Here is a 26,999-nt window from a genome sequence, read left to right as displayed (position 1 = left end):
AGGTATGTACTGAAAGTAATGAGCCAAGTGATGTTACTCAAAGTCAGAAACCACTATTTTTATTCTACCTATGGTAATACATAAATTGGACCTTGTTACTTTTCCACGTAACATCCAGGTTGGTCAACACATTTGCACCTCCGTAATGGCAACTGGCAAATGCCACTCTTGCAAAAGTCCATTTCGACATGACATAACCACTGATGAACCTCATCATTCACCGTGGCACCTATGTTGAACAAATCATGTGATGACGAAGAGTCTTTATGAATTCCTGTATAGCACTGTGTCCAATGTTCAGATATGTGCAATTTCCCTTACAGAAATTATCCAGTCACTTTGCATAAGCTCGTCAATCCGGTCCATGTTGTTTCACGTTTAAGCTGTTCTTGGTCTTCCACCACGAGGCTTATCAACAATGTCTGTGTTACCATCTCTAAAATGTTTCTCCCACCTTTTCACTGTACTGAAAACCATGCAGGCATGATGAAATGGTGGTAACGTCGATGCCTTGTGATCAAGGTGTCCCGGGCTTGATACCTGGTGGAGGCATGTTGCACAGGTGATTCATATTCCACTTATTACGGTTGAACCAGTTCCGATTAGCTTATATGTGCATAAAGTGTACTTAAAACAATAATGCAGAGGAGTGGCAGCGGAACACATAAGTGGGTGCTGTTTATCATAGTGCAGATTTGTTACTACAAAATTTCTTATGAATATTATTAAAGATATTTTCTGGTCAGATATAAAAATCCTAGCTCATTAGACATCTGTTTGTAGTGATTCAAATACTACATAGCATAAAATGATGACAACACTTAAGCCTTGTTTCCATGTTTAAAGAACACTCAAATGCTGACCAAGGCAAAATTCATTGTAAAAACTACACTATAAACATAACGTTTTCACCCTCTAACAGGGTGTTCTTCAGACAAGGATTCACACTAATTTAGAAAAAAAAATGCACTAATGTAGTGTGAATTTGTCTGAAGAAGACCCTGTTAGAGGAAGGAAATGTTATGTGTGTAGTGTATTTTTACAATGATTTTTGCCTTGGTCAGCCTCTGAGTGTTTTTAAAAATGATGACAGTACTGTGTCAACAGGGTTGGCAGTGTGATTTGTCTTCTTGCTCAGGCAAACATTGGTGGTGAAAGAAAGGTGATGTATTGATGCATATTTTCCAAGGATAAAAGTATCTTAGCATAGTAATAGCTAGGGAGACAAATTTATGGTAAATAAAAAACTGAGGAGAGCGGTAAATAAAATGTTAGATCAGCGGTATATACCAGTGGTGGAAAAAAACATTGGCACACATTTTTTCCTTATGAGAGGAAACAACATACAAAAGAGCTATAAATTGATAAACTACTTCATTTTTATATACTGTACACATACACAAGTGCTTAGCTGTCCAACCATAAAGAAAACATCAACACAAAATCACTTCATTTCTAAATTGCATATCTCAAGTGATTTATTCATTGTGTGTATTTAAAGGATATCCTTGCTGTCCAACAAATAAAATAATGACGACTACTGCACATACACAAACACATGTAAAAATCACATGATGATAAACAAAATTCATTCATAACTGAACACAAATGACACTATTGTTTCCCTTGATGTGCGGAAACAGACTAATCTTATCGCTGCTACAGCTAGCAAGTTCAATGAAACTGGAAGTTGAGTAGACATTCGGGGGAAGAAAGGAATGCAGCTTGACAGGGAGCGAAGTTTTCGAACTGAGATTATGTGCATGGGAAATCCAAATTTGCAGCATCTTGCTGATGTGATCGAAGATAAAACGTTCTTCAGCTGCAAGTGGTAGGAAACATTAGGCAAACGCTTCGTTACAAATAGACAGTTTGCGCGCAAAACCTTGATTGCCGGTTTTTGCGTGTTTTCTACTTCATTTGATGATATTTCACAGTTATTTCGCGAAAAAGCGTTCATTTCGTGGAAAGGCATACATTTCGCATTACTTCGCGAATAAAACTCATGGATATTTCATCGTTGGGGGTGTAGTTACATGCAGAATGTTCAAAATTGCATCTTTTTTTCACATTTCGCGATTTCGTGCATCGCGAAAATTCAATGTCCCTAGTAATATCCATTCATTAACCTGATACCTGTTCAATGTTCACTTTCTGGACTAATGATATCTTTTGATCTTTAATGACAATATTCCCAGTAACACTAACAATAGTAAGATGGCACAGATCACTAAATTAAAAATACATAAATTTTCTGTATTTTGAAACAAAAGTCAAGTAAGAACTGAAAATATCTATTTGGTTTGATGTATTAAACTGCTGTGGTAATTTATTGAACATTGAATGGTGGGTCTGGAAATGTCGTAACATCATTGCATAGAGTGCTTTCTTGTTGCAACTGAGTGACAATTAATGTAGTGGGATGCTACATCTTAGTGTTCCACTTAAGGTTTTGTGTAGAAATTTCATACTTGCAGTACACCTGTGTGATTGTGGAAAATAAATGTGAAGCTATGGAGAGCTTCCTTTGTGGGTTGTTGTTTTAGGGCTATCAGTGGTGCCAACTTTTCAAACATTGGGTGCGCTCAAATACTTAACATTGTAAGTTCACAAAATCTCATGAAGCCTCCCTTCCATGTATTATGATATTAAATCTCACATTCAATTCATGCTAATCTATTTTTAATAATCTGTTATTTACTGATTTCAACAAGCACTCCACCACAAATTATGATAACAAATATAATAATAACATCACAAATTATTGGGTGGGCTCAGACCCCATGGGCCCATATAAGTTGGCACCACTGAGGCAATTGTGGGAATATAGAAGTCTTTCGATCTTGGGCTGCCGTATTCCAACTCAATTAATAGGTGTAAGAAAGGTTTTGTAATATTCAGAGTGTGCTATTGGATTGTTATCAGTGAACCTGTATAATAAGTGTATCAGAAAAAGAATCATATTTGTACATTTCTAGTGTGTATGTGTATTATCCCATAACAGTTGTTATTTTTTTTGTTTCTTTGTTTAAAATGTGTAACGTGTGAACAAAATAGTACTCCTGTTGTAGGATATTTTTATCATGAACTAAACTGCATTTTTTTCAGAATTGCATTAAAACTAAATTTTTTGGGTGAAAATTTTCTCTCTACTTTTTTAAACAAATTATCCAGTAATTTTCTAACACCTAATTTTGAAGACATTTTTACACAACCAATTTATCCTTGACTTTTCAGGTTGGCTATATCAGCTCAGGAACCCAAGAGCTGTGTTCAAAGCCTGCAAGGATACTTCTGTCGAATGTAATGTCTAAACACCCATCCTTAATATCTGACGTGCTCTTCAGGCTGAAGAAAAAGTTCCAGAATGTGGGAATGGTAAGTAAAATTTACTGGTAGACTGCTATTATTTTCAATGAAAGCACTTATCAGGCCTAATCTGTTTTTGTTCATGCATTTTTAATTCCCATGGCCATGCTCTAAAACACCATAAAAATTAGTGTGGATACTTTAAACTTACAATTTGTTTTAAGTGCATACAATTTGTTTTAAGCCCATTTTATGCTCATATAGGCCAATTGAGACTGGACCTAAAGTTTGAAGTGTGATCCGAACCTGTGCAATTTGCCTCCACCCAGGACCCCTTCATCACTAGGTTGCAGCTTTACCACAATCCGACCAGGGAGGCCCTTACTTTAATGTAGCATATTAGAGTATTTGTTCTTTATCACTTTTTAATGCACCACACTTGTTACACATTGATGTTTTTTTTCTGTTGTGTTCAGACAAAACAATAGAAACATGAAACTGCATTATTGACCTTTGATACACCTACACTTCTTGCATATGCCTAACATTTCCCTGTTTTTACAGTATTGCCAACATTTTCTTGCATAATTAGAAATATCTTCTTGTTGGTACACGCAACTTGTTGCTGGCACCAACACACTTATTTCAATACAGTATAACAAGCATAAAGTTTTATGTAGCATTATTTCAGTTTTACTCAAGGAGCTTCCATAGGGCTAAATGATTTTACAATTGTGTGTTTTCTACACAGGCTGGCAATGTAATACAGGTTGGTATAATTACTTTAGACACACTGTTAAACTGACTAATTTAGATTAAAGCAAAAGAAAGTTAGTATTACAATTGCTTTTTGTGTTCATTATGTTGTAACCCCTCCCCCTGTCTTTCTTCCTTGCTTCTTTTTATACATTCTATATTGTGATCATCTCAATTTTCATCACAATTATTATTGAGTGTCCTATCTTATCTTAGGAAATTAGGGATGGGGCAGATTAATCTGTACTCTATCGGTATCGGTTGATATAGGCATATCGGTTTCTCTGCAAAATTTCTGATAATTTTACCGATCCAAATACCTATAAATATGTTAAAATTTAGTGCAATATTCTGCCGTTTTGTTATAATTTTTATGGATATAAACATATAATCTCCATGCCCTACTTTTCTTAAAAGCAAGCCGTCCCCTGTGACAGAGTGTTTAGCACATTGCACTACGATGTCAGGGGTCCCGGGTTTGAATGCCGGCCTGGGCAAGGACGTTTGTGAGTGTCTATTCATCAATTTCATCATATCATCACTCATCCCCATCTTCGCAAATTAGCCAACAGTGGCACAAAAGGCAAAGTAAAATACAGCAAATCAAGCAATCAATCAATCTTAAAAGCAAATATCTGTATATGCAGCTTCTTTTGCATTGCAGTTATGTGCTAACGCTAATTTATTTAGGAGGTGAATGAACCATTTAGATTCTTCAAGGATCATTTGGAATTATCAGATCGGTAGAATATCGGTATCGGCAAATTTATATCGGTACTTTATCGATATCGGTCAAAATTTCATATCATCCCATCCCTATAGGAAATACATTATTGAGAAGATCCTCATAGTGGAATCTGAACACGTTCTATGCACAGATCTTGACTAGTAGAACAATATTTCATTCAAGTTGTCCCAGGTAACACTATATAACCCCCTTTTGGCCATTTTGGACATTTTGAAAGCTGTGTTGGCTGCCTGTTTTGAGCGCATGGTAAACAACTCATAGCATTGTTATGTCATTATTAGGGTTGTGTCATCAGTTGTCTTACAACTTGACAGTAAAAGCTTTGAAATATTATGCATTTTTAGGAGGGCCAAATTGGCAAAACTTGGGGGAGAAAATCAACGTTGTGAAGCAGAGAACTGACACAAATTTCGTGCAATTTAAAATACACCTGGGAGCCAGATAACACAAATCACTGGAATGGCATTGCATTTAAACATAATAAGAAGGGCAGAACTAAAAAAGGTTTTTTCTAAGTTATGTGCTCTTGCACATGACATAGAATTTTCTTCAGAACTCTGCTAAGAAAACTTTTTCTAAATGTAGGGAACTAAAACTCACTGTAATATTTGAGCATATATTGAAACAAAAGCTTAAAATACAATTTGAAAAATATATTGGATGGTTGAGTGGATATGGAGTCCCAGTCCCAAGGATTGTGACAATGATAAATTTAAACCCATTGAGGTGAATGTTTACAAATGCCAGATGCCGTGAAATATTCATCAAATTTCTTATCTGCAGGTTTCAAGGAGTTGGATGAAAACCTCTTCTTCCTATCTTGTTTGAGTTTTTAAGTCCACTTTATGCACAGATAGGCTAAACGGGACTGGACCTACAGTTTAAAGTGGGGCTCGAACCATTATGTCTCCTCACCATGTATCGAAATTGTTTGAAATGGGAGTAACACATTAATATTGTGGTTGGAATATATGCAGCAATTTTAGAGATATTAAGCAGAAATTTAAGTTCAACTGAATATCTTTGATGACCTATGTGTAGAGCCACATATTTATGATGAGTGCAAAATCAAGATTTCAGTACAAAAACTGGGCATATTTCGGGATGAAAAACAGTATATAGAATCACATTTCAGTGTTAAAATTGATTTTAAAACTATATTTATTACACAAAATTAACATTTCACTTCTAATAGCACATTTATATAGTTCTCTTTTTCTATAAAGGAGTTCTTTTTTGCTTCTGAAATATTTACAGCAGAATTAATCAATTTTCCATGGTTTATTTATTTATTTATTTATTTATTAATGCCTTGTTTTAAATGGCGTAGTTAAGGCCGTAGTATAAAACCTTTTCTTCCACTCAACCATACACGTAAAATTATACATTATTATATTAAATACAAAGTACATTATGTCATTTCATATATGTCCACACACACACACACACACACATTATACTCATACACACAAGTCTTAACGTGCTGAATATAGCACACAAAATACAAAATATATAATACACAAAATGTGAAATATGGAATACAAAATTTAAAATTGTATTTGAGTAACTGCAAGGTATTTTAAGACTTCATTCACATGCACATGCCCTTTAGTCTGCTTAACAGGGGAAGATCTAAGGACTACTCTGAAGAGAGTGTATAACTCACAGGATAATTTCAGATCTCTGAAAGTGTCGCGTTGGTATATAAACCATAAAGTTCATGTTCAAGTGTTTATTCACATTTTGCAGTTCATTTCGTGATAAAAACATGGTTGCATATTGCACCTCACATCTTTAAAGAACATGAAAAATTAACATTACAATGTGTTATTTCACATTTCGTGTTTTCATCAAAAACGAAATATGAATGCCCCTACCTGTGTGGGTATTGCATTCGAATAAATTCAGACAAGTTGTTCCAAAATGGCAGGTGAATAGTGGATTTTTCCTATGTTGCAAGCATTCCGCAAGCATTCCACATTCTGGTGATATTTTTGAATTGTTTGAATTGTTGTTTTAAAGTCTACTTTTATGCACAGATATGGTACATGGGACTGAACCTACAGTTTAAAGGGAATCTGCACTACTGTGCAATGTGACTCCAACAGGTATCGAACCCAGGACATCTTGATTAAAATGCAATGATGTTACCACTATGCCATTGGGAGGCAATTAAAAACAATAATAATTTTCAGATCAATTCACTTTGTTATTTACATTGAGTAGGATTACTTTTCATGGAATGCCCCTTTAGAGTATTATTTGGGTTAATACGTGGTAAATAAACTTTTAAAATATAATGTGTAGTTTAATGGAGAAGTGGGAGCAAAGTTGTAAATACTTTGACTTCTATAAGTGTCATGTATAGTGAGCTTTTATGCTGAAATTCTTCTATAGCAGCTTATACTTGGACCAGGTGGTCTTGTATTACATTTGACAAGAATTGGTCTACATTTTCCAAGAAAACAGACAGAAACCAGTTTTTCCCTGTCATGTGACAATCTAAACTTCTGCTTCCATTTGCATAGACTGTACTTTTGTAGAATAAAAAATGAAATCTCTATCAGCCTTAGGCATCTAAAAGTTTTTAGTAAAATGTTAGTGGGGTTTAGCACTAAAAATGAGGAAAAGTCTCCAATTTTATGACCATAAGAACTGTAGCAACGTTAGAAGTTTTAAGGTGAAATTCATGTAGTGACTAGATACGTTGGACAGCTGATTTACTATTTGAGTAAAAATTGGTAAAAGCATTTCAAGATGGCAAGATGTAAATCAATTTTTTTTCTGTGTGTTGGCCATATTTTCAAATCTGTTTTCAAATTTGTTTTCGTGAAGACAAGTTTGGCAATGGAAGTGTTTTAACAATAGTGCATTCATGTTGAGGGGAATAAACAACGCGGTTGATAATATAAGATGTAAGCGAGTTACTAAAGATATATCCGCAAAACTTACTTGTAAATGTTCTATTAATTTCGGTGGCGTCTGCCACCATCCACTTGGGAACTCGATGCTTTACTTTTAGGTTGACTTCTGATTCCTGTTGTTGTTTCCTCGACTACCGCTAGGGGTGCTGGTGTAGCCATTTCGTCTGCTGAATGATGATGGATTTGAGCTGTTGCAATAGTGGGAGCCAATCGTGGTTGATATTCAGCTCATGCGGAAAGGGCATAATTGCATGCATCTCTTTGATTTTGGTGTCGATTAGGGTGTGTGATTTATGCCTAACTGAAACTTTTTGGATCCTGTGTTTGTTGAACTTGAGGTGTCTTGCTAGTCCGGTAGTGGGTTGAGATTTTTTTGTGTCCGCTAAGTGCTGTTGTATATGCTCATTGACAGATCTGATGGATCTGCCAATGTAGTGTGAGTTGCACTCACACTGGCCGTCGTATACACCTGGGTTGTCTAGTGGGGAAAGGAATGATCTCTTGTGTTTGCTTAGGGCACTGGCTATTTTGTTTATTGGTTTGTGTGCGAGATTTATGTCATTGTTTCAAGGTCTTGGCTAGGCAGTTGGATGTAGTCTGGTGGTAAGAGAAGGCAATCCATTTAGCTTTATCACTGCTGGCTGTGCATTGTTGAGGAGGATTGGATGTCTGCAATAAATCATCAATGTTCTTACCACACAAATACTCGTCTGGAAATCAGTAAGGTGATTAAATATGGCAAACTTATAACTTATCGTAACTTTGGAAAAGTTGCCTCCCTCATGGTGTAGGGACCCCAGGTTCAATAGCCAGTGAACACATAATAGTGGTTCAGATCCCACTTTAAACTGTAGGTACAGTTCCGATTAGCCTTTCTGTGCATAAACAAAACTAAACAATTTTGGAAAATACACTTGGCATGATTAATGTACATGTTTGACCCTCAAAGAAAAGTGTTAGGTTATGTAACGTGATTCAAGAGGTTGGACTCAATTTCTTAAGGCTATATTTCGTGAACTACACATCATATGTCAATGATCTACATAGCATTTGAAAGAGGAGGTCTGAAATTCAAAATTATATTTGATTATACTCACATTGAAGTTTATAAATGTTCTTTGTGCCTCTTCCAACCACCAGTAACATCTAGATGGTAAATGAATTTGTTCCACATCTGAAGAAGAATGTCTTTCGTCTCGGAGTTCACCGCAGTTTTGTTATTACTTTTAGGTCCTCGAAAGCTTTTTGGTAGAGGTAGTACATAAACTGCTTCTTTTACAACCCCCCCCCCCCCAAAAAAATATCAAGGTGTGAGATCAGGAGATTTCGGGGGCTAGAACTGAAGTGCCAGGACAGCCTGGATTTGAGCGTAATTTTATTTCAGAGAATTAATTTTTCTTCAAATTGGCTATTCCAATGGTAGATGCTTTACCTCGTTGCAGATTTAATGTCGAAATGAAGACGAAATGCGTACTACACTGCAGTCGAAGACCCAGTTTTAATGAACTCACCCACAAACGCAAATGATCTTGTGGTGCATAGTAGCCATATGCTCTCAACTGACACTGCTGTGCGATAGTGATGGTATTTGAAACTTCGTCCTCTTTCAAATGTTATATAGATCATTCATACAATGTATTGTTTAGGAAATATAGCTGTACGAAATTGAGTCTATCTTTTTGAATCATGCTGTATATGTAGTTTGTTAAAAACACTAAGTTGCTGACCAAGGCAGTTTATTAATATATAAAAACACTTAACATGAAATTTTTCAACACTGTATCAGGATCTTCCTGGTATCAGGTCAGCAACTTAGTGTTTTTAATATGGAAACATAGTTTGTTAAGTACTATTAAAAATTCAAGTGTTAATATGTGTTTTTTAATCTCATTATAGCTGAGTCTGTACCTGTTTAAGGAGCTTCCCCTGAACTTGTGGTCACCTACAACAAAGGATATGGAAATCTTATCAGAATGGCTGATGAACTGCCCATTAATGTCCACCGAAAGCCTCCTTGCTAGACACATCCTGAACAACCTCAACTGGGGTTTTGATGAAGGTGGACGGACTCTTTTCCTACAGCACAACCTCCACCGCCACGTTGCACTGATCGTTGTCGAGGCATGCCTCAAGTTCATCCCGGAAAAGCAATACAGTGGAGTTATAAACGAAGGTGTAAAACAAGTCTCCAATCTGGCATCAATTGTTCGCCACCAGACACCCGAACAGGCTTTCAATTCCTGGGCATGGGTCATGGTGACAAAACTGAGACTTCATTTGCTGGATCAGGCTGACCACAGCATGAGAGCAGCCATTACCAATCAGCAGATGGCTTTCCACAACGTTCCGGACGTTGAGACTGACCCCAGGCTAGAAATTCTACGGCAAGGAGTGAAGGACAAGCACCCCATAGCATGTTTTGTTTCCGTGCTGATGACGACGTGGGGCCATAGCGTACCTCTTATATGTTCCAAGGGATTTTGTCAGCTGAATGTTCTCTTGTACCATCACAGATACGAGTCAATTCTTCAAGTACTGCACCATGTAATTCCACTCTTCATTGAGTGTTCAGAATCCTTAGTCACAAGTGACAGGTGAGTGTAAGAAGTCATAATTTTGTCTTTACATTTCAGTTCCAATGTCAAAGTTATCAAAGCCTCCCCGATGGTGCAGTGGTACGTCGTCGCCTTGTAATCAAGGGGTCCCGGGTTCAGTAGCCGGTGGAGGCACATAGTGGTTCAGATCCCACTTTAAAATGTAAGCCCAGTCCCGATTAGCCTTACTGTGCATAAAGTGGACTTAAAACACCAAATCAATCAATCAATCAAAGTTATCAAATTAACATGAAAATTATATTACAAGTAGGGCTGTGCTGACACTGATTCTGATGTATTGGTGGTATCGGTATCGGAGAGTATTGAGTGGATTTTACAAGGGTCGTTCAAGGTTGACCAAGACTTTTATTTCTAGACAGGAAATATACACACATAGAAGCACCAAACTGTCAGTTTTTCAAAGTATTCCCCCCTGAACATCCAGACACCGTTGCCATCATTGTGGAATTTCCTTGATGCCTTTGGCGTAGAAAGAAGTAGGTTGGTGTCGTAACCACTGTAGGACAACGTTCTTTAGTTCCTCATCTGTCTGGAAGTGCATCCTGCCCAAATGCTCTTTAAGAGCCCCAAACAAGTTAAAACCACTGGGGGTTAGATCTGGACTGTAAGGACTGTGTGGTAAAACCTCCCAGTGCAAGTTGGCCAGTGTTGTTTGAGTCAAATGGGCCGTGTGTGGCCTGGCATTGTCAGGGAGAAGAATGACATGTTTCGACAACATTCCAGGTCTTTTCTTCCGGAAGGCCACACATACAGCACCGTGAAGCAGTGTTGAGTAATACTGGGCATTAATTGTGGCATTTTTCTCCAAAAAATCCACATGGATAACACCTTTCATGTCCCAGAAGACAGTTCCCAAAATTTTAGCATCAGACATCAGCACTTTGCTTTCTTTGAGTGGAGGGGAACCCTTACGACACCATTCATACACTATTGCCCATGACAGTGTTTGTTCACCATATTGTGCTTGCATTCTACACCAAATTTCAGCAGGTTTCACCTTCATTATACACTGCTGTTCCACTGCAACATACACTACTTGCCGCCATCTTTGTTTACACTACTGTGCATCTGCCAAATGCATCGCAAAGGATCATGGTTACTCGCAAGGAATCATGGTCTGTCCTGCCGAAGTAATGCAGCCCTATGTTGATTCATTAATATTTTTCGCACGAAAGTTTTGGTCAACCTTGAACGACCCTTGTATATACAGGTACTGGTCAATAGCTTGTTGGCATTTGGCCTTTCGTAGGGTCCACAAGATGTCGTGTACTTTCACAGTGTCTAATTATCCAGGAAGTGAAAGAAAATTTGAAGTTTCCATTTACTTTGCACCAATATTGAGTGAGAAACTGTATTTTGTGATTCATAACAGGGATTGTACTATGCTGCTGTAATTCTTGAATGTTTCGATAAGAACTCTGGTGAATTTGTCATGTAAGAACCAGAGGAGCGTAACTCCAAAAGTGCAGTGTTTGCTTTTTACCAAATCTTCTCACTTTGAAAAACACTGTTTAAGAGTCACCGACCTGGTTAGTACAGTATGCTAAGACACCAGTGGTCCCAGGTTTGAATCCCAGCCTGAGAATGGGTGTGATGCATGTGATTAGCCAAAAATTTGCAGAAAAGCGAAACTGAATCAAATAGAATCAAATCTGTTTAGAGTCAGATTAAAGAAAAAGAAAAAAGAAAAGGTCGGTTCATTGGAGATACTTGACTCTACTTTATTGCTAATTAGAAGAGATATGTCTATCTCTCCAAACAGAGTGCTTCAGAGTGAGTAAATACATTAAAAGAAATCACTGCATTGTTGGAGTTATGTTCGTTTGGTTCACACATGGCAAATTGAAGTGAAAAACTCTTCCACTAATATTTATCAAACATTTTTAAAAACTTTTCAATTGTTATAATGTTAAAGCATTGGTATCCGTATTGGTGGGAATCACTAAGTATGGACATCAGTTCAAAGTGGTATTGGATCAGCTTTAATTGCAAATAGAGTATAATCCTGATTTTACATTCCTAGTGTTCTGTTGAAAGTAGGACTGAGCTGATACTAATGCTGATGTAATAGTATTGGGTGATACATTTGGAATCAGCATCAAAAAGTATTTGTTGTTATTTATTCAATGATGGGACTGATACATTTCCAAGGCCAGGGTATCTTATGGGTATGGAAAATTCTACTTGACGCTTTTATGGAGATTAAATATCCTAGAAATTATGTAAAATTTTCATTTATACAAAGCATTTCAAAAATAATTTTTCACTAAATGACAGATTCTAATGTAATTCTTTGATAATTTCAAAGCATTGTAATACTTATACATCAATGTTAATATATTGTGCTTGTCCTTTGTAGTGTTACGCATATTAACTTCTGTGTTAGAAATATATTTAAAATATCATTAATGACGTAGCGATATGAATATGTATGATTGAAATACAGAAGTCAGTTCTGACATTTTCTTTGTTGCAGATTCCTTTCCATAATCATTTCTCTTGTGACTGCTGACAGATCATATGTGAAAATGGCGAAGAACCTCATTGCTCCAGAATTTCCAGGACCTGTTATAAAAATGTTTGGAAGCATGATTGAATCACAGTTAGAGAACACACACAGGTATACAATGTTCAATTTTATTTGGCCACTCCTCTAAAAAATATAATTTTTATAATGTACCTAAACTAAAAGATCCTATTTTTTTTTCAGCTAATGATTTTAAAAATTTGCGTAAACAGCAGTTGTTATGAAGCTATAAGACAATATGTGTAAGCCAAAACTTGTTCATAAAACTTTAAAGTCTGCTTGGTGGCAAGTGTGTTAAGTGGTTGACTTTCAGTGTTGACATCGAAGTTCCTGGGTTTCAATCCCAACAGATTTTGATTTGATTTTTGTTATTTAGCATTGCTTTTCTGCCACTTTTGGCTAATCGCAAGAATGGGTGTTCTTACCCATCATATCATCACTCATCCTCATCTTTGCGATTACACGAAAGTGACAGAAAAGTAAAGTAAATAAATATAAATATATATATCAATCAAAGCCATGGAACATCCTGGGTTTGGGTCCCAGCTTGGGTTTGTTTGTCCTTTGTGAGGCTCCCTTCATTAATTTAATATAATCGTCACTTATCCTGATCATCATGATTAGCGAAAAGTGGTGGAAAAGTAACATAAAATAACAAAAATTCGAAATTGCCTAAACGCCAGCCAACAGATGTAAAATGTTCAGACCAGCTGAAACATTTCCCAGGAACATGTGATTATAATATTCACATCATTCTTTTGATGAACCTAAGAGGTAGAACAATTATAACACAATCCGTGCTGCAACAACCCATTGAGGGCCCGGGCCTACTGACTGCCAGCCTCGCTTCCATCTGATCCTAGTCACTCACTCCATTGAGGCGGGAGAACATCCAACCAGTTCCAGGGTGATGTGTGGTCAGCTCAACGAACCCCCAGTCTTTGTTGTACGTTTCCCATGACCTTATTACGCTACTCATTTGTAGCTCCCCAATTTTCTCACGATGGTGGTCAGCCACCAGTCCCCATACACAGGCCGAAATCTCAGGACAAAAGTTGTTACGCTTTTTTGCAGGAGAGACTAACCTGCATGCATCCTGTACCCAAAGCATGATGCCATTGCCCTCACGGCCACAGTATGGACAGAACAATTATGTAAAATAACGAAAATGGAACTAGGAGATAGACATAATTGAATAACAGTGCAATACAATCATTATTTTCTTTGATTGATTTTTTTATAACAGTACAATCAACAGCAAATGAATTAGGAGAAAAAAAGATTTTCTCGACGAAAAATGAGTTGGCAAAGCTGCAAACACCGAGACATTTGTGATAAGACGCTTGAGGAGTCTCAAGCAAAGTTTTCTCAACGCACAACTTTAGTACCGAAGGTCATGTCGATTGGCAACTTTCGGGAGCATGTTGTCTGTCTACCTCTACACAGTTCTCCCCAAATGCCTGATTGAAAATGATCTGGTGTTCACTTTTTTTTGCCAACGTAGTTCTGACATTGCAGTAATGTTACAATATTTTTTTTTTCTTATTTTGCTTTGTTTTTACCATGACACATTTATAATTTGTCACAACTATAAGGATGGATGATAATTACATTAAATTGATAAGGAAACACTGCAGAGATAGAACTCCATGCTGAGACCAGGTCTCGAACTCGGAAGCAAGAGCGGGGAAGTTTAGTCACATCGTTCTAACTCTCGGCCACGAGTTAGCTTATAATTATTTGTAATTGCTAAGGAGTATTTCATCGTATATTCATACCTAATATCTGTTTCTGGACACTTAATTTATGAGTGGTATTAGATCCAAAATGTGTTCGTCGGGGAGAATCCACTTTTTGTTTGACGGGGCGTTTGGGGACGCACATCTCGTTCATATCCGAGAAACAATTAGAGTAAAAATTGACATGTGTGAAAGTTTGAGAAATGTGTGAATGACGGGGGATACTACCGAATAGGTGTATTCCTTTTTTTTAAAAAAAAATACTGGCCTGGTCATTGTTTTCTTGTGTGCTTTTATCACATCATGACTCATCCTCATCGTGGCGATTCTTTCAACCAGAAGTGTTCACCCTCGTGAGGGCAGACCTCACCATCTGGAAGACTTGTGAGGGTGAGGGCGGTGGAGGGTGAGGGCTACTGCGATCTCGGAGGGTGAGGGAGTTTGATTCCAAATGAACACCTCTGCTTTCAACACGTCTAGTATCCGCATATTCTGCAACAATGCAACTTGCGATCAGTAACTAACTGTCACAATTTTTTTCAATCCACGTTTTGCATAGAAAAGCTAATCGGGACTTGACATACGTTGTAAAGTAATGATCCGAACCACTATGTGCTTCCACTGGGTATGGAACCCGGGACCGAAAGAAGTAAAAAGAACGTGGCTATACAGCCCTGGAAGGGCCATGGCCTATCTCCCGGCTGCCAGTCACCCTCCCACAATGAAAGAAGTAAATAGATGATTGAATAGTTCAAAATTGAAATTATATACACAAGTATTGCTTTGCTAGAACAAATTATGGATCTGCATTACAGGGAAGATTCTCGAAGACCCACACTCATTTGATATGCAATAATCGAGATGGAAATTTCTGTGAGGTGGATGCTGGATCGATCCTTGAAAACAGGTCGGGGGGAGCGGATGTTTAGTGTATTGTTTCGCATAATTTGTAGGTAATTACAAGAGATCTGAGATACAAAAGTAAGTAAGTAATCTCCATAGGTATAAAATACAAATCTATCATATTCAAATTTTACGTTATCACGTGTATCATCAGAAAACCAAACATACCAAATTTTGGAAATTAGGAGCTAGTAAGTGAAATATATTTCAACTTGATGATTTATATGTGATAGAAATTCTATTAAGATGTCAAACCTGAAGCCCATAGTCAAGTTGTATGATGAAAGAATAGAGGATAAGCTTCAATCAAACTTAGTATATGCTCACAAACAAAAATGGCGACTGAGTGACCTAGAGCTACGCAAAGGAAAGAAAGCACTCGATAATTGGAAGAAACAATGAGTTACAAGGGCGAAAAAAATGTATTTGCTTTTGCAAACTCGACTTTAGTTTGCCTGTTCCAAACTGAAATGCCATATTTTGAGACCATTGTGTCACATGCTTAATTAATGCAGCCTTGTAAAAATCAGAGTTCAAAATGTTTTTCAAAGAAAATAAATATAATGTCTCTAGGAAAAACAGAAAGAAAGAAAGGACACGCTCATTCAAACAAACAAAAAATAAACATGATTTTCAATGTTTCAAATAATGTTGACGTGTGTTCAGTAATGAGTCCACCAGCCATTGTTGTCGATTACTTCACGTAATCTTCTGGGCATAGATTCAACAAGTCTATGACAAATACGTGGCCTGTTCTGTATAGTTCTCCATACGTCATACACATGGCCACGTAATTGTTCTCTTGTTCTTTCATAGCCAGGTTCCCATTCTCTCACCATAATGGACCATATGTTTTCAATTGGATTGAGGTCTGGTGATTTTGCTGGCCATTCGGATGGTTGAATGTCAGGATGATGTGCAAGCCATTTCTTCGTTCTTTTGGACGTATGGATACTACAATTATCATGAACGAAGTTGATGATGGGAATTTCCTCCCAAGGATAAATAACGCGAAATGTCGGTAGCATATGTTCTTCAAGCACTTTAATATATTCTTCGGAATCCATCCTCGAGGATATTTCTACGATATCTCCTGCACCAGCTGCACTGATCCACGCCCAAAATGCCACTGAAATTCTTCCACTTCTTCGATTGCTACGAACATATCTTGGATCATAACGAGTTCTGTCCGGTCGCCACAAATTAATTTGGCCATCTTCATCCGAACAAAACACGTTCTCGTCAGTACAAATTACTGTTTCCCAAAAGTCATTTGTCATGGGTAGATATTGTAAAGCGAACCCAAGACGAGCATTTACGTGTTGCGCTGTGAGTTGCACTTTCTTCGCTGGTGTTCTGTGCCGTATCCCCGCAGCTTGTAGACGCCTTCGTATTGTATCACTTGAACACTGCAGTTGTAAATGTCTGGCAACAATACTGGCTGGAGAAAATGGATGATTTGCAATGTGTTCCACAATAGCAGCATCTTGCTCTCCCGATGTCACTCTGCGGCGCCCTGTTTTCCTTCTTGTTTTCAGGCCCTCTTCTCCTTCATGTTGAAAACGCTCTATCCAATGACGAACAATATTTTCATGCCTTCCAATGGCTATTGCGATATCGGAAAATGTGCGCCCACATTCGAGCATGCCAATTATACGGCCACGAGTAGCTTCAGACGTGTGTGTATGGCATCTTGACTCCGTAGCTCCAATGAACGATTGCTCGTCCTGGCCAGGTTTCCGACTACCACATCGCAAGTCATTCACTTGGTCTTCAATTAAGGGTTGCTAACCCTATTTTCAAAAAAATATCGTTGATATGCAAGGGATATATCAGGGATGATCATGCCATTACAATCCAACAAATCAAAAACGGAATTTTTCATATCTTGCGAAAGTTGAGGTAAACTAATGCTATTGAATTTCTACTTACGAAATTTCATCGCTGATTCTTGTCATACGAGGTGAAATGTGTATTTGTTTCGGAAAACTTACAGGTGTAAATTATCTTCCCAGTAAAGTGATCAGAGTGCTAGGCACGATAATTGTCATATTATTATTATTATTTATACTGCATAACCAATAGCATAGTTATGTAAGTTTCAATTAATGATGTAACCCCTTATCACCTTACCAATTATCATAACCAATATTAACACTCGAATATAAGTCAATCGAATATACAGCTTGGCGAGGGAGGGGGGTGGCGGAAATGACAATTTTTCTATCCCATGAATAAGCTATAGCGTCCCTGGGCTAGTGTGCTGCATGATTTCTACATTTGATTTGAGAAATCATTTTAAAAGATCTATATTTTTGTTCCTCAGGTCCCAGGAGCTTAACAAAAATATCCTTAAATAGTAAATGTTAACAAACCTGAAACTTTTGGTGCCAAGTATTCGTCTTTCAGATGCCAGAATTTGAACCCTAAAATAATAATTCTGAATTTACGGATAGTAGCGTGTTGAATGGCAGTGGTAATTAGAGGTGCTGTGCGTATTATTGCTTTACGAATTCATTTTCGTTCTGAAGAAAGTTGCCATTCCGATACAGACAGAATATTTCGAAAAGTCCTTAATCATTCTGAGTCAAAGTTTTATGCACAAATAGGCAAACCGGGACGAGATCTACAGTTTAAACTAGAATCCGAATGACTATGTGCCTCCACCGGGCATCGAACCGATAACTCCTTGATTACAATGCGGCGACGATTTACTTGCGCCATCGTGGAGGCTCTCTTAATCAGTTGCATATGCATAAATTAGTAAAAATTAATTTAAAGTATATTTCTCGTACTACATAGAATTCATTATCACCACAGTCGGGGAAAATAGTTTTAGAGAAAATTGAAAATAGAGGAATATCTATCGCTCTTCTCGTTTTACTATTTCTTATAAAAACAGAAGCATTTCACATCACTGTCACAATCTAGAGCCGCTATTGAATGCAGAAACAGCAATACTTCAAACTTTGAAATCGACACCGAGGGTGATATTTTTGTTATTTCACGTCACTGTTCTACCAGTCTCGGATAATCGCAATGATGAAGGTTGAAGATGTGATAGATGGAAGTGGGATCAAGGCAATGACACATCCTCACCTTACTTCAAAGCGCGTGCGCTAACCAATTAGCCACGGGGTTGGTTTTTTTGTGTTTATCAGTTCACCAAATTAATTTATTCGTCATTCAAGATCCAGAGGTAGAAAAGCAACGTAAAATAACGAAAACAGACAACAATACCATTCACTTATTATCACCCAACAATTTCATGCTGACCTAATCCACACACGAACCTCTTTTGGCATTCGTTTTGCAGAATGGCCTTGGGGATTAAACATCGCCCATTTACTGGTTCAGCTCGAGACAATCCAGGTGACCATGTTATCGAAGCTTATCTTCAATCCTTCACACAACTTCGTTATTTGCTTCTTACAGGTTTGACATCTTTAAAGAAATTCTATCGAACATCGCTCATAGAGTATATTTTACCTATCAGCTCTTAAATAACCTTATAATTTTCACATATATTTTTTATTTTTATTTAGCGTCGCTTTTCTTCCACTTTTGGGCAATCACGACGACGAAGATGAGTGAAGATAAAATAAATAGAACATTCAGAAACAACACCAATGCCCAGACCGGTATTCGAACCTAGGATACCTGACGTAAAATCGTCTAGTGCTACCACTCAGTCAATTTTCACATAGAAACTTACACTTACACACCTCTTCCTTACATATGTGTTTTGTTTTACCTGCTGCACTTCTCTTATGGTGAATTCTAACCCCTCATTTCAGGTTTATCTCATGTTTATAGCTATTGCTTTGTAGTGAATGATAATCCTATTACGCCATGTGAATCTTACTCCAACAAAAACCCTGTTAGAGGATGGAAACGTTACGTGTGTAATGTTGTTAAAAGTCTGCTTTGGTTAGCTTTTTTAGTGTATTGAATGAATATTGCATTTTCATTTCGTGTTGAGGCATATTTTCGTCACCTAGATTTTGCATTTAAAATATGTAGGTCCAGTATATATTAGTCATTGTGAATTCAAGTCACTTAAAACATTTTGCGTTGTTGCAAGATTATCTATGAGGCATAATGAATAAGTAGAGAAGTTGCAACTTGTATATCAAAATTGCTATGTCCAACTGATGTCCGAAAGTATTGTTTAGCACATCACATTTTTGAAGTATAGTCCATGATTATATCTAGTATATGAACAAGATGTGTCCCTCCTCTCAAACAATACGTGGTTTGTCCCCACGGAACGAAGGGTGTCACTTATAAATTAAGTGTCCGAAAGCAGGTATTAGTCATGAACAGAACAAAAAATACTCCTGAGCAATTACAAATTTTATACTCCAGTTCATGGCCGGGAGTTATTGACGGTCTCCCCACCTTGTCCGCTTTAGGTTCCGGGTTCGAGTCCTGGTCTGGCAATCTCTTTTTTAAGTGTCTCTTCATCAATTTAATCTCATTATCATCCATCTTCATAGTTTCGATTAATTGTAAATGTGACATAAAAGCAAAGCAAATAAGAACAAATACAAATAATTGTAAAACGACTACAACGTCAGAACTACATTTGAAAAATAAAATGTGAGCAGAAGGCTCATCTTCAAACAGGCATTTGGGGAGAATTGTGTAGACAGACAGCATGCTCCCGAAAGTTGCCAATCCACGTGAAGCATGACCTTCGATACTGGAGTTGAGTTGTGCTTTTCAGGAAAGTTTGCTCGACGCTCCTCAAGCGCCTTATCAAGATTGCCTCGGTGTTCTCAGCATTGCCAACTCATTTTTCGTCGAGAAAATCTTTTTTCTCCTAATTCATTTGCTGTTGATTGTACCATGAAAACTTATGCAGCGCACCAAAAAGAAAAAAGTGGGTTTCGACAATTATGTTTCCTTCATTATAAGTTTCTTAACTACTGACCCAAGAAGAACATATACAGGGTGTATCGTAAGTAATAGCGCAAACTGACACAGTTTAAAAGTACACGATAATAGAAGCAAAAAAGTCTCAGCAAACATGGGTCTGCAAACAAGCCGTTTTCGAGATAATTGCGAATGTATTGTTAAGATCCGCCTCTGGCTTGACTGTTCACATTATGTGCTCTTCACGTGTGAGGTCCCATAGTCCTACTTGGTAAAAATAACAGAATTAAAAGGTTCACTTCGCTAGACATTGTTGCTTTGCTTCCCAAGAACCATTGTACTGTACAGTCACGGATACTTCGGGGTTTTAGTGATCACATTGACTTTTAATGTAATCGTTACAACCCTGAAGTGTCCGTGACTGTACAATAGGTTACATGTTCGGCAGTGTTCAGTTTTAAACAACGAAACCTCGGAGTGCGCAAGGGGTACAATCAATCAAGTCAATCGGTATGTTTGCGACCCTATGTTTACTGAGACACTTTCGCTTCTACTATTGTGTACTTTTCACCATTTTAGTTTGCGCTATCACTTATGATACACCCTGTATAATTGCAATTTCATTGTAGTTATGTGATCTGTCTTTTGTTCCTTGCAGGTACTGTTTGCTAAGCCCTGCCCCACTGGTGATGCTGTGGATGTCATGCTTCTGTCGCATTCCAGAGTGGACCAAGGAGTTGGGGGTTTTGTATTTGATGGATATATTATTTCGGTCATCGTTTTTCCATTCTGATGCCAAAGATGCAGTGTCAAATAAGCTACAGGAACTTTTTAACGTAGGAGTCTCTTTCTTAAATTTATTAAACATTTTATTTATTATTAAATATATGTAAGTAAAATTCTAACTTTATTTGTAAGATTTACTTTTAATGGTTCTCATGGATAAAGTTAGAATTTCGCTTATGTATATTTAATATACGACCATGTCATTTATTCACTAAACATGAATTTATTTTTATCTTTCTGAATTCTGTTTCTGTATGTACAGTGGAACCCTGGTTTTACGTTCCTATATTTTACATTTTCCCGCATTATGCATTCAATCTTCATGGGTCCAACATAGCAAATTGTTATAAACTTTTCCTCGATTTTACATTTTAGTGCATTTTAAGTTTTTTTAACGTTGGTCCTCTGAAAAATGTAAAATTGAGGTTCCACTATATTTAAATGTATTATTAACACTAAGTTATTCTCTAAGTTTTGAATGGTGTACTTAGCTTAGTAGGGCATTCTCTATTTTGGCCATATTTTGTAGTATTTTTGTGTATTGGAGTGAGATGGTCCAGTCTGTAAGATACCTAAATGTAATGTGATGTTCTAGATTATTGGCAAGGTTTTAATTTGATAACTGATTTTTCTACCATTACTGTGGGAATCATTTACTGTGTATTCTCTTCATTCCTAGTATTGGAGTAAATTTTTATTATTTATGCACTTAGTCTTTTACTTGTAGCAGTGTGAAAGAATGGACCATATGCTTTGAATAGTGTTTAATGCATGTAAGACATAATAATAATAATAACCATCGTACAAGTGATGTTTCGTATTTTCACATTGCAAACTGATTTTCCCCCATTTAATTTCGAAGGACCACTGCCTTCATTAACAAAGGATACAACATTTTAATGGCAGTGGTCCTTCAAAATTAATTGGGAAAAAACAATTCAATTTGCTAAGTGGAAATACTAACATCACTTGTGCAATATTAAAATGTAATATTAAATTTATATTGATATATTATATTAATAATTTAATATTAGATTATTGTGTTTACTGCACCCACCATGAATAATAACTTTTTTTAATTATGTGCTTTTGGGTACTTATCAGCAAGCTGAAGAAAAAAAGAATGCTTATGCAATGACCATGACTTTTTGCTGTCTGTTTATTCAACCATTTATGCCACCTATCAGTATGTGAGAAACTACCAGAATTACAGAGACAGAATTCCATGGACTGATAGACCTAACTGGTAACATAACACAGCATAAATTAACTCAGTTGGTCCTCCTTTATGGCATGAGAAACAAGAATCGATCTAAACTCACTTTGTTATCTCAGAAAATAACAAATGTGATGATCTAGGAAAAGCTACTGTTATGTGACAGAAATTATTTCTGATTTCACTATCCATCTGACTATGGTAGTGAAATTATCAAAACAACAGTCAATTAGTTTTGAATGTTGTGAAACTAAGTCTTCAAGCTTTCCCGGTGACGAATGATGAAAATATTCTCTGGAGCTTATCTTCATGAGATGAGTGTCGTTAGCTCTCGAAAGCTTGGAATTTTTTTCCACAACTCACCTGGTCGATAGCCCGAGAGAATCTTTTCAACAATTTTGAAACTGTTCAAGCTACAAATTTGCTGAGTTATGAATTGCGAATTATCAACTTGATGCAATATACATATTCTTGACTGACCCATCTGTTGGCCTGTTTTAGCCAATCAATATTTAAGAGTTATTTAGAAACTGGTCAAGATACAAATATAAACTTTAGTGGACTGAAAAACCTATGTGATACTAATGCAACATGACATAAATAATCTCAATTTGTACATCCATCTGTCTATGGGGAGCAAACAGTAGAATGTCAACATTTGATCAGTGTAGGCCAAAAGTATGGAACCACCTTCATAAAGGACAAACGGGCTGACACACACCAATCCAATGTCCTGATACATGATGTGGGTGAGAGGAAAAAATGTCTAGGTCATGCTACCAAGATTGGCACCATCTTGGAGTCAACTATATTTTCTTAAATGGAAAGGTGCACATATAGTATCAAAATGTGCTAGAATTTGATGAGAAAGATAATGGTGTGTTCAGTTTTATCATAACTTTAATCATTCTCTTGTAATTGGTTGCTTTCTCAAAATGTGCTGACTTCTCATCATTGCAGTTGGATTTGGGAACAATTAAGACAACAGAACATTCAAATTAGGAATTAGCCACGGTGGCTCAGTCGGTAACGCGTCTGACTACCATGCTCAAGGTCCCGGGTTCGATCCCCGGCCGGTTCAAATCCGGGAACTTTTCTAACGTTGGAAGCGGCCCCGCGCCCACCCAGCGTCGAATAACATGGGTACCTGGGGGAAACCCTGGAGTGTAAAGGCGGTCAGGGGCGTGATGCTGATCACATCACCCCCACTCATGATCGGATCAAGAAAATGTGGGGCGTTACCCCCACACCCCCTATACGCCTTCATGGCGTGGTGCTAAGCACAGGGGAGCACTTTACCTTTTACCTTTTTTACTTAGAAGAACCATGCCTCATTTCATCAATTTAGCATTCATTGTTATTGTCAGAAATGACATAAGAGGTAGCCCATTTTGATATGTTCCATGACTAACTTTCCATTTAAGAAAATAAGGTTGGTTTTTTCTGTCGCACACTTCATAATTCGGGACTTTGGATTAATGTGTGTCAACCCATTTGTCTTTTATTGTAGTGGTTCCACACTTTTTCTCACCCTGTAAAGTAGGACCCAAATTTTACATCCGTGCATTTTACATTTTCTCAAATTAAAGGGTCAATCTTGAAGGTCCTTTTAAAGGAAAATGTTACACAAAATTTTCCTTAATTTTTACTACTTTTTTCCTTGGTTCCCTGAAAAATGTAAAATTGACTTTCAATTACTTTTGTGGGCAATATTGCTATAGAGAGTCTACAATTGAAGTGAGCATTATGTCATTTTGATATGTTTTTCATATATACGTCAGGTCACAACAGAAATATTTTACTCAACACATTTACCGTATATCTCTGAATGCAGATGACTCTGAATCCAAGACAACCCCCGCTTTTCAACAAGGGATTATAGAAAAACTGTTTTCAAAACTTACAAATGGTTACCTTATTAAAAACTATTTTCAAAACTTACAAATGGTTACCTTATTACAAGTAACTGAAGGAGACAATCAAAGTACCGGTACACAAGAAATAAAATCAGATAAAAAATCCCTTAAAAGGCTAAAGTGGTAGGCGTGGCAGAGGGTAGAGTTAAAGCTTATTGGAAGCTTGTGGTTCTGTTCAGTAAAGAAAAGAAAAACTCCAAGTCATATGCCACGAAAGCAAGGCAACCCCATATTTCTGGGCATGAAATTGCGGCAAAAAAACTCTTCTTGGATTCAGAAATATACAGTATGTTGTTAATTGTTAAATATTTTCGAGAAAGCTTCTTTGATGTAGTGGTAGAAACCTTTAAGATAGAAAATAATATATAATATAAATATGTTACTGAAGTCACATGAGTACTAAGGTGTGAAATCATAAAGGTGCACATAAAATTTTTATATTAATTTTCTTTTTGGTTCCTTTTTTAAACATTATTGTTATAGCTGATATCTTACCAAGGGTGGCAATATTTTTATTGTATATTGAATGAATATTCCAATTTAATGAATTAATTATTGTGTCTGTAGCAAACGATGGAAGAAATGGAAAAGGAGGTTAGTCATCTCTCTCACTTCTTCCTGCATGCTCTGCACCCAAGAAATTCCAGAACTCTGTTTTGAAAAGGAACAAGAAAGAAAATAGTTTTGTTTTTAATTAGTGGTTGTAATTATATTTTTATAATCATGGTGTATTTTGTTACTCTAATGTATTATTTATTATTGCATCTATATAAATATTGTAGTTGAAATGGAGATGCAGTGGAACTCCAATTTTACATTCTCCCATATTATACAATCAATCTTCATGATCCCAATAGTGAAATGTAGTAAACATTTTTCTGGATTTTATATTTTCCTGCATTAAAGTTTATACACCTTCGCCCCCTGAAAAATGTAAAATTGAGGTTCTACTGTATCATGTGCATGTCTTCGTAGTAACCGTCTCTGTAGTTCTAACTCTTCAATTTGATATTAAGTTGAGTTTTAGTTTTAGGTAAAAAACTTGAAGTAGAGTAGACCCCTGATCTTCCCACATTTTATATTGCTTATATTGTAAGTTTTTCTTAGCTACGGGCTTCTCAAAGATACACAGAACTGTGAGTTTTCTCTGTGTATGCATGTATGTACTGATGAGAAGAGAGAAATTAATATTTCACCACAGGGGTGCCCATCCCCTCCAAGGCCATGAATGCATCCCCCCCCCCCCAAAGTCGTTCATCAAAATTCCCCCCATAAGAATTGTTCATTATAATCCAAAATATAGTTTGGATAAACATGCAGTAGTTGATTTTTGTTTGAATGTCGAAATTATCATTTAATTCTTTTAAATTACATTTTCGAAATACGTAACCTATAGACATCGAAAACTGACAGTATTTTACAATTATCCAGTCAGTCACAGAACAGGAACACTTTCCTTTGTAGATAAGGTTTAGCATAGTTCGTGGGCAAGAGTGGCAAATAGTGGGAGGGTGTGCCCCCCCCCCCCCCCCGGCTGCCCCCATCCAATCACCGCCACTGCAAGCAAAACAAATCGTGCCTGAAATCATGCAAGACTAAACCTGAAATTCATATGTCGGAAGTTCCGAGCCGACTCGGAACTAGCGCAAAGAAAACACCAGACATTGTTTACCTCTGGCCGAGAAGCCATCAATCGAAAGTCGCATGACATTTGAAATCTTTCATTCTGGTTGAAATTAAAAGACTAAGAAAGAAAAGGCACAGCTCACTTTCATGTTTGCTAACATAAAACTTACAAAACTTCTCAGGCTCACTGCCATTGTTAGTGTACTGAACCTTATGCTTAACAGTTTGTTTGATTGACTAACCTTGTATTGATGCGAACAGCACTCACTCCCATTCCAAACCGATTCTAAAGGCATAAGAGGTGGTGTTTCAGTTTCATTTCAACTCCATTGCTGCCATAACCCACAGGTAGGTAGAAAAACTGTTCATAATGACCATAACTAAAAATCAATAAGTTAATCAAATGAAACGATCCCCCAATTTTTGTGTGAAGATATATAGAATTGGTAGCTAAACTATACACTTTTGTCCCCCCCGCAAAAAAAATTCCCATGACGTAGCGTGTCATGAATCCACCCTGTGGACACCCCTGTTTCACCACAAAAGTGATCCCAAATTGTCACATTTGTGTTTTTTTCTCATTCCCACCCTCTGTGTTGTAAATTTGTTAATTTTGGTAAGTCTTATTTCATCATATGAGGTTTAACCCTTTAGGTGCAGAGAACGTATATCTACATTTTCGCTAATTTGTACAAATCTCAGATAATGTACATATGTATTCTTAGTTTTTGGGTGTTTATGGAAACATACACGTGTTTCTAAGTTGCATGTTGATTGTCTTGCTACAAATGTTCTACATTTCAGTTCATAACTTGCTCACTTGATGGCAGCACAAGTGCTATTTCTTTGTTTTTTCCTTCTACATGTCCTTGTGTCGTGAATTTACTTAATTGACAGTGGCCAAGATAAGTGTTAATTTTCGCTATTCTGCTTCTATTGAAATTATTTCAGGTTTGCAGCACTGATTATACCTTGGAATGAATATACCATATTTACTCATGTATAATGTGCACTTTTTCCCAAAATTTTTGCCCCCAAAAACTGTGGTGCATATTA

General features: G+C 36.9%; 1 protein-coding gene across 3 annotated transcripts in view; it reads left to right on the top strand.

Moving 5' to 3' along the window:
• Positions 1–26,999, top strand: part of Epg5 (ectopic P-granules autophagy protein 5) — a 157,268-nt gene that overhangs the window by 8,943 nt on the left and 121,326 nt on the right. For 2 of the 3 annotated variants that reach the window (XM_083136937.1, XM_083136935.1), the window contains exons 3-7: positions 3,238–3,378; positions 9,634–10,331; positions 12,829–12,972; positions 21,058–21,235; positions 24,885–24,911. In XM_083136937.1, coding sequence (XP_082993063.1) covers positions 3,238–3,378; positions 9,634–10,331; positions 12,829–12,972; positions 21,058–21,235; positions 24,885–24,911 — 1,188 coding nt within the window. The remainder of the gene's footprint in view (positions 1–3,237; positions 3,379–9,633; positions 10,332–12,828; positions 12,973–21,057; positions 21,236–24,884; positions 24,912–26,999) is intronic. The other variant, XM_083136936.1, reaches the window with a different exon arrangement.

Source organism: Lepisma saccharinum, chromosome 15, assembly GCF_977018435.1.
Source record: "Lepisma saccharinum chromosome 15, izLepSacc3.1, whole genome shotgun sequence".
In the NCBI taxonomy this organism is placed as follows: domain Eukaryota; kingdom Metazoa; phylum Arthropoda; class Insecta; order Zygentoma; family Lepismatidae; genus Lepisma; species Lepisma saccharinum.
The sequence above is the reverse complement of the archived record's forward strand: the minus strand, read 5'-3'. Positions and strand labels throughout refer to the sequence as shown.